General features: G+C 42.1%; 1 protein-coding gene across 1 annotated transcript; it reads left to right on the top strand.

The window, feature by feature from the left end:
- The first annotated feature begins 287 nt into the window (after positions 1-287).
- Positions 288-1,654, top strand: mrps21 (mitochondrial ribosomal protein S21). Its single transcript, XM_010865648.4, has 2 exons — positions 288-398; positions 1,180-1,654. The coding sequence occupies exons 1-2, from the start codon at positions 316-318 to the stop codon at positions 1,358-1,360; spliced, it is 264 nt and encodes an 87-aa protein (XP_010863950.1). The 5' UTR covers positions 288-315; the 3' UTR covers positions 1,361-1,654.
- The last annotated feature ends 7,778 nt before the right edge of the window (positions 1,655-9,432 follow it).

Here is a 9,432-nt window from a genome sequence, read left to right as displayed (position 1 = left end):
CATATGTTCATATCTTGAAAATAAGAAATAAATTCCCCCTCCAAAAAAAATATTTCCCCTCAGAATTCTACCTTCATAATAGAAGTAATTTAATATTTATTGATATGATTATGAAATGTGAAACATGTTTATTTCAACCTAAAAATATGAATGTTGAATGCATGTTGAAAGTATTTCAATCACGTGAACAAGATGTAGTGTTGCTCCACCTAGTGTTGAATGAGAGTTTCCGACTATGATTTTCTGTTAATACGGAACAGAATATATATGTTTTGCTTCTACCCGGACAAACCACTGCAAGGCACCATTCATAACATGGCGAACCATCTTCGTTTCGTTGCTCGGACTGTGATGGTTCAAGAGGGCAACGTCGATGCTGCTTACAAGGCTCTAAACAGGTAGCGATCGTAGGTCTACGTGCATTTAGATGTTACTGAGATTGTTCTGCTGTTTATTGTTTGAACGTCGTCTCTCCAACTCTATTAGTTAAGCTATCTTAGCTCATAGTTCCAGCCACAATGTCATTTCGACTCCGTTTCCGGTGTAGACATGTTTGGTTTGTCATTGCACTTGGTAGTGCCGATGGAAAGGGACTGTTTAGCCAATTGTAAAGAGTTAACTTGTTACAGATTTTATTATGTCTAAATCACTGTCAACATTAACATCGAATTGTTGTTTTTTCTTTAATATTCGCATGTCTAACGCGTTGCCTTTCCATACACCAAACAGTTCCTTCTCATCCGTCTGCATAATTATACATTCGGAGTTCACATAAAACCTTCAGATTTCATTCGTTTTGATCCATTGCATCATGTCTTTTATTGTCACTATATTCATGTTTACTTTACAAGTAAAATTACGCGACTGTAAAAAAAAATCTCTCAGCAATTAATCCTTAACAAGAACAAGTGAATACAAACATTCAAATATTTATAATATCAGTAATCTCTCTGCTTTTGCTTCCATACTGCACCATAGTAAATACAAAATAATACAAATATCCTCTATAAAACAATATTCAAGGAGCTGTTTTCCAGTTTGTGTCATTACTACTCTGAGGCATAGCATATTATAAAGGTTTTAGACCATAGAATGGCTAACACATCAATTAATTGTAATACCCGAAATGTATACAAGCCTACTTTTCCTAACAAATTTCTCTAATTTCTAACACCTCAGGGTGCTCTCTGTTGATGGAATTATAGAAACTGTGAAACGTAAGCGCTACTATGAGAAGCCCTGTCGACGCAGACAGCGGGAGAACTATGAGAACTGCAAGAGGATCTACCATGCTGAAATGGCCAGAAAGATCTCCTTCATTTCCCGGACTCACAGAGAAGACCCCTGGGTTGGCTGCTAGATTGAGGAAGAGGGACTCTCCTTACATCGCGGAGAGATTTAAGTGAGAGCTCACAGAGAGCTCTACCTTACTGGAAGATGGAAGGGGAAAGAGAACATGTAATTTCCTCCCTATGAGAACTTTATTAAGATGGATTAAACAAGATTTCCATTCCACAATCAAGGGACTGATTACATTGTGGTAATTCCACCTGGATTACACTGTGGTAATTCCACCTGGATTACACTGTGGTAATTCCCGCCTGGATTACACTGGTAATAATGATGTGTTAAATAAAATGTTTGTATTCTCTCATTGTGTAAATTATATTTTCTTGAAAATCTCAGATTTAATTAATTTAATAAAAATGTAATAATGTATTCTCCAAAGCCCCCTGCAGGGCTTTATTGTGGGATAGTGATGAGCTATTTCCATAAATGCATAAAACCATTTTATCCTTAAATGCATAAAACAATTTGATCGTTTTAATGGACAAACAGTGTTGATGCCACTATTGTTTTCATAGGTAATTACCCTTCACTGTTTTGTAGGGATGAGCTTAACTGGAGGGAAATACAGACAGTCACTAAGAGCATCCAATAATCAGCTAACACTTCAATAGAATAAGTGTTTTCACACTCCAGGGCATTGAGGCAAAAGTGACTTAAAGCCATTTCACCAACATCATGCTTGATTTGCAATAAGACCATAAGTATCACGAAAAACAATAATCGTAACAGCCTCAGTAACAACAACCACAACTATAATAATAGGTCATATAAAATCAGATGACAAGGAATATAACATACAAACATACCACAATATTAAATATTGTAAAACAACCAGTGTAGGAATTGGTTGTGTAGGGCAATGTCGTTGCCCTACGTTCTGGCCGTGATGCCCAGAAAGTCATTGTGCACCCTAAGGCAACCATGGCCTTTGTGCCCGTGCTACTGTCAGAATCTTCAGGCGGTTTGTTTGTAGTTCGGAACTGAGAACAACCACAAGAACGGACTACATGCAGTTAAGCAAGCTAGCTAGTTATCGATCAATAAATAGCTGACTTAGTGCTTCTCCGTTTTGGAAGGTGCGTTCATAAGCAACTCGGTAGTGAGAATGTTCCGACCTGGAGTGGGAGAATACACCTGGATGCTTTTTGAAAGCTACGAGAAGTAACTCGTAGCTTATGGTTTGACGTCACTACACATTAGTGATGGGAAGTTCGACTCTTCTGACTCGGATGTTGTTGAGTCATCCAGTAAAAACGTTGCTTCTTTCAAATCATTACGTTAATGTGAGTCAGAAATGCGTCTATTTGCACTTCTGGTTAGACGCAAACTGCATTGTGTTGTCCTGTACTTGTATGTTGAATCTAATCTAATCTAAAAGCTGGTTAAAAAAGTATTTATGGTTCAAAATTGTGTTTACCTATCGAAAGGTTTGTAGCTCGACCGGTTCAAAATATACAGCCTAATAATGCAAACTACGCTACTTAGCATATCAGCTGAACAAATGATTTATCTGACATATTCCACCAGAACAACTCGAAAGATGAAAGGGACGTGTTACGAAAAATAGAACTAGTTCCAGACATTTCAGGATGGGTCAACAGCCACTGTGCCAGAACAGCTCTTCTCTGGCATGAAGAATAATTATTTTATGAACATGCTGTCACCAAGCTCACACATCTTCCTGGCCCGCAATATATTGCACCACTACAACGTAGCACGGAACTCAAAGGCAATAGAAGAGCACCAGAAGTTTGTGGGCAAAGATCTTACATTCCATCTTGATTGGAATGGAAGGATAGTGTTGGGTAATATTTTACTTTAACATATTCACTTTACAGAGACATGTATAGACATTTCAGTATAAGTGGTAGGAGGGTTATTAAAATGTCTTGATTTTCAAATCATCCATCATGTGTTATAATATGTTTGCAAGAAAATGTTTCTGTTTTGTCTTTATGGCAGCACCACTGAGACCTTCTGAGGCAGACATGAAGAAAGGATGTGTATGTGTAAGTCCATTGCCAATTTGTTCCAAATCAAAGCTCTTATTCATCATTGTATTGAGTGATTCAAAACTTGACTTAACTGTTTGTCATTTTGCTCCATGTGCTCAGGTGTCTAATAAAATATTCAAACTTGGCGTGATGTTAATGAGTGAAAATTATATAATTTCAAGAGGCTGTACTAATACCCAGCAAGTGTGCAGTTCGGTGGCATAGTGGTTAACAACAATCAACAGATGCTATTGCGGGCCGGCTGAACTACGCTTGCCTGGTTTCTTGTTCTATAGTCTCAGAAGATGTGTGTATAACATTCCTCAGGGGAAGAACATCTACACTGCCAATTTGTATGTTGTCCCAACATGAAGTCTGCTTTGTACGTAGCGCTGGATGCACCATCTAACTACAAAATTGTGAGTAGTTTTAGTCTTACTATAAAATACTATTACTATGGTATGGAATAAACTATTTCAAATACTGGGACAATTTAGGGAGACATTCCTGCTTTGCGCAAATGGTGGTGCCCATTGCTAATGGAGAACTTTGCAATGGGCAGGTATGATTTCATTTAATTTGCTTAAAGACAGACATTAAGTGCTCTATGGGGAAAGGTAATTGAGTTAGGTTGTTATATTACTTTGAAGTTGAAGTTCAATCTTTGTAGGCACGGAAAGTGTGGAGTGACCCAACAAAAGCTCTCCTGAGAGGTGAACTGGTCACAGTCTTTAACCTAAGAAAACACATGTTTTCTGAGGTCGACATGGTAAGTTTGTGCAAAGTTTAGGTTGAACACAATAAAAAAAATATATATATATTTCAAGATTTTCAAGTAATCGAAAAGTAATAACCAGGAGCTTAAAACCAGCAAAACCAAAGCACTGCGCTGGTCTGGTTTAATCTAAGACAGGTTAATATGTGGAATGATTGTGTTGCCTCAGACTTGCAGTGATGAGGTGCAGGGATCCTCCTCCATCCAGCCTTTAGAGGACCCAAACAAAACCATGGCTCCCCTGTCTGTTACCCTGCAGCCGCTATTAAGTCTGAATCGGTGAGTCAGAGCATTAAACTGCAGGTGTGTCAGTAGTTTCTTTCACACTGTCTAGCTTCCTGTTTCAGTAACAATGCCAGAGGTCTCTCTCCTCTGACATTTTAAATGGATTTTATAGAGGAGACTGTACATAATCTGATTTCATAAATCTGTGCTCAATTCCAAGGTGGATCTTCTCAGTGAGGATGATGACAAATGTTATCTCCTCTAGGTAGTAAGTTAGCTAGTTTAAAAAAAACTGAAAAGCATTTATAGTAAATCATTACCTGCTCCCTTTCTTAAACCTTTGTGTGCAATGTGCTTCACAGGTTTCAACTAAAATAATTGCCCATATCCTGACAGAGGTTGTTCTGGGAGGAGACTGTGCTTACATGTCTTTGTCTCTGGTTTGCACGCGGTTCGGGGACATTGTAGGCACTCTTGAGTTTCAAGCATGGGCTCACTTCTTATGGCTTGACAGTGAGACATTATTTTTATTTTGACAGTAAGACAACCAATAAGAACATGAAGTTAATCTTGTACTGTGTAGTTGTTGCACATTTTCCATAGCATGGGAAGTGGGTTGTGGAGATGGCGTTAGGTGTTTAGTACATCAACATTAACTTTGTATTTCTACACAGGTGTTATCACATTGAATTTCTATACAGAAAAATACCGTTCAGAATTCAGAACCATGTGCAGCATTTGCAACATGCCTTACAAAGACTGCAAATCGGGTTGGTATAGTACTGTATCTGTTATTATTATGTACATTTGTTAATCATTTAAAGTGGAAGTACTACAAAATTGTTGGTTACAGCATGAATGTACTACATGTACGAAAAATTGCTAATAATTATAATGTACGGTCCTTCTCACAAGGTAGGTTGGAGATAGGAGATGGGGAATCCTGCGGGATTTTATTCTGATTCCCATCTAGGATTCTGCAGCACATTCTGTGCCCTGTGTGCCGAGTTCTAAAAAGACTAATAAAGTGATGTTTGTCTGCTGAAACAGGCCATCAGTCTGCAGTCCATTTGTTTTGCCAGCTAGCCTGCATTACTCTGCTTAATTTCAAATTGTGTTGTTCTGGGAGTGTTAATGGGGTCATCTGCCTTGCCTAGTTATCGCCCCCTATTCCTACAACATTCCTATTATATTAGGATTTTGGGTAAAGGAATATTTAGTTTAGTATTGTTGACCACAGACTGTAGCAATTTAATTGTTTGTCAGAATCCTAATGGTGATCTTTGGTGCCATTAGATGAGTCTAAACCTGAGATTTTTAAAATGTTGCAAAGCACAATTCCAAGGTCAGTAATCTGTTTTAAAGCTTTTACTATAATTATGAACTATAAATGCTGTATAATGCCATGCATATTTTGTCACCATAAAACAACACTATACTGTTAGCATGATTATCATCTATTTTTTATTAGGCCTCATTTTATAATATTAGTGGTGGAATGATTAAACATTACTTCTGCACTTTTTAATTTAGTTTTAGTTTTTGACTTGTTGGTTTGACGATCTTAACTGGAACATTTTCATTCAATATTATTGCAATAGCTTATTTACACAGGGCTTGCGTTAAAGTATTGAATGGTTCCTGATATTGGCAATGAAGCCCATTGTGTATTTTCTAGTGTTAGAGAAATAAAACTGTTCAGTGTTGTATTTTCTGCACACTACTGTTATAAAAACGTCAAATATACACCTGGAGAAAATTAAGAGGCAACTGCACCTTTTTCTTTCCTTCCCAAAGAAGTTGAAAAGGAAAGTTGAGTGAGGAACAGAAGTGTTCAAATTGCAGTGGTCTCTTAATTTCAACCCTTCTGTTCCTCACTGAAAACGTTCATTTTGGAAAGGAAAAAAAAAAGGTGCAGTGGCCTCTGAATTTTTTCCGGCGCTGTAGTTGTTGATTGTTGAAACTGAAAGAGGAATGGGTATATCAATATACAAGGAAATATTAGCTTAATTTATAAACAATGCAGTAAGTAAAAATAAGCAGCAAAGCAAAATGGAAACAACTCAATATATAAAAAGAGAAATGGAGTATAGTGTCACGTTTTAGAAATGGAGACGGAGGCAGGCACAGGAGTTTGGGTTCTCTTTTAATAATGTTCAGGGATACACAAAACACAACAGGCACACAAGCACAATGACCAACACTGACAGGGAGAAAATGGCCAAACTAAATACACAGACAAACGAGGAGAACAAAAACAGGTGGGGGCTAAACACAGGTGAAATGAATATACTAATCAACCGAAACAAGAAAAGGAAAGACCATACATGGACAAGACAAGGACAAACGGAAAACACAAAGTACCCCCCCCCCCCCCCCCCCCCAAAGGCCTGGACACCCGGACACGCCAAAACAACCAAAGGGGAGGACGGGCAGGGCACCAAGACGGGATGGGGACCCGCGTACAGAGGAGTCTCTTAAAGAAGAAGTTACAGGTCTGTGAGAGCCAGATATCTTGCTTGTTTGTAGGTGACCAAATACGTATTTTCCACCATAATTTACCAATAAATTCATTAAAAATCCTACAATGTGATTTACTGGATTTCCTTTTCTCATTTTGTCTCTCATAGTTGAAGTGTACCTATAATAAAAATGACAGGCCTCTCTCATCTTTTTGAGTGGGAAAACTTGCACAATTGGTGGCTGACTAAATACTTTTTTGCCCCACTATGTTGGACAGAGTGTGGTGGATAGGTAGCTGGTGTTGCAACAGCATTTTAAAATGTGCGTTCCTTTTACGACCCTGTCATAAGGAATTTTGTTTATTTAGGTGTCCAATTCATTTATGCAACACTAATTCAATACAATATTTTCTGGCCCACATAGATGTGTCCACTTTCACATCTGAGAGATCATGCAGTAACATCCGCACAAATAACGCAATTCATAACAAATCGAAAAATACCAAAAATAGATAACCATTTTACAGACCTCCCTAACTATGCCAAGGAGGAAGTAGTATACACTAGTACTTCATATGGAAAAGTCACTACAATCTAAACTGGCAATATAAATTGGACATCTAAAGAAACACAATTCCTTATGACAGGGTCATTTTTGGCTGCTACTGCGACCTTCAGAACAAGGAAGTAGTCCATTTGTGCTGAGGAACGATGGTTCTATATCATGAAGCTTTGCCCATAGGGGCTTTGCTCCTATTGGTTTACCCCTCTGCCAATAGGCAGGCAATGAACAATTTAATATGCAAATTGCACCTCTCATGGCCATCTGCCCCATGGCTATAAAAGAGGTCGTCATACTCTGTTCTGTCTCCCTTCTTTCTTCCCCGAGGAAGTTTTTAGTATGCAATCTGTGATTTCTACCAAGCCAAGGATGGCTTCACCTACTTCAGCCGCTGGAGCGTCTTCTTCTAGCACGGCACCCCGGCCGCCTACTTCACTGTCGGCCTGTCGGTGTAGCGAGCTGGACCCGGCGGTGGACGCACACACACTGTGCTGTGTGTGTCTGGGAACGCTGCATGCTCGCGACGGTGCCATCGAGGAGCCTGTATGCACCGCCTACACCGTCCTCCCTTTACAGGTGAGGATGGACAGGCTGTCATACATTGCTGAGGAGATCCCCTTGGCCGACATCCTCTCCCTCCTCCCTGAGGAGGACTCCTTTCAGGAGTCGGGGTCAGAGGCTGGGGAGACCGGCCCGGTTTTGGCTCCGCCCGCCTCGGGAACTGTTCTCCCCCGCTCAGCTGAGTGGGTGCGGAGATGTTTCAGCTCTTCCTCTTCGGAGGAGGTTTCTGTTGGGCGGATCAGAGTTCTCTGCTCGCCCCACTGAGGTATCAGGTCAGCTGTGCTCGGCTATGCCACCTGCTGGAGCCTTTGTCTCCTTGGTCACGGCTGTAACCGATGAGGAAACGGACGGCTCGGCCCAGGTGGCGCATGCGTCCTCCTCTCCCTTTCAGGTTGGCCTTGCCTTGGGCGTGTTGGCTGTTCGCAGATAGCCCCCACACGGCGGTCGGGCCGAGGACGTGTACAGTCAGTGGCTGGCCACAGCTCCCCAGCAGCTTGCTCCCCCGCTCTCTGTTCTACTCAGAGTGGTGTCCTGTAAGCACTCTGCCGGGATGGTTAGACAAGACGCTGAGGAAGGGGTACGCGCTGCAGTTCCACTGCCAGCCTCCCCCATTCTCGGGGGTCGTAGAGACCGTAATGGTATCTCCTTTGAAGGTTGCTGGAAAAGGAGGCGGTGTCCCTAGTCCTGTTGGGGCAGAGGGAGAAAGGGTTATACTCCCCTGACTTCCTGGTGCCCAAGAAGACGAGGGGCATGAGGCCGATTCTAGACCTGTCGAACTAAAGGACGCCTACATCCATGTTCCTATACTGCCACGCCACAGGAATTTCCTGCAGTTTGCCTTTCAGGGCCAGGCATACGAGTACACGCGGATTCTGTTCGGGTACGTGTTGGCCCCCCGCACTTTCACCAAGAGGTGTCAGGGGGTCAGGGTTCTGGCCTACCTGGACGACCTTTAGGTTCTGGCGCACTTGGCGGCACAGGCACGGGTTCACACGTTCCGGTTAGTGACTCAGCTCACTCGCCTGGGGTTTGCGGTGAACTGGAAGAAGAGCGCTCCTCAGCCCTATCAACTGGTGGTATTTCTAGGGCTCCAGTTATCCACAGTCTCTATGAGGGCTTGCGTGTCCAAGGTGCGGAGAGCCCTTCACATTCCCGGAGAGCTAATGTGGGCGATGACTCGCTGTCCCGGGGAGGTCCCCGGGACGATGAGTGGCGTCTTCATCCCGACATTGTGGCAGAGGTCTGGAAACGCTTTGGGTAGGGGCAGGTGGATCTGTTTGTGTCCCGGGAGGACGCGCACTGCCCCCTGTGGTTTTCTCTTCAAGTGCAAGACAGGCCCCCGTTAGGCATGGACGCGTTGGCTCACCGGCCGTGGCCAAGAGTGCTGTTGTACGCGTTTCCCCCTCTACAGTGCCTTCTCCCTGTCATGTCTCGGGTGCGATCAGGGGGGCAGTCGCTCGTACTGATCGCCCCTTTTCACCTGGGTGCCCTGTGGTTTGCAGA

Source organism: Esox lucius, chromosome 10 (genome assembly GCF_011004845.1).
Source record: "Esox lucius isolate fEsoLuc1 chromosome 10, fEsoLuc1.pri, whole genome shotgun sequence".
Lineage (NCBI taxonomy): Eukaryota > Metazoa > Chordata > Actinopteri > Esociformes > Esocidae > Esox > Esox lucius.
This window is presented reverse-complemented; position numbering and strand designations above follow the sequence as displayed.

Coding starts and splice junctions, on each gene's coding strand:
- mrps21 (XM_010865648.4), top strand. CDS start 316: ATGGCGAACCATCTTCGTTTCGTTGCTCGGACTGTGATGGTTCAAGAG. Junction 399..1,179: donor GCTTACAAGGCTCTAAACAG/GTAGCGATCGTA, acceptor CTAACACCTCAG/GGTGCTCTCTGTTGATGGAA.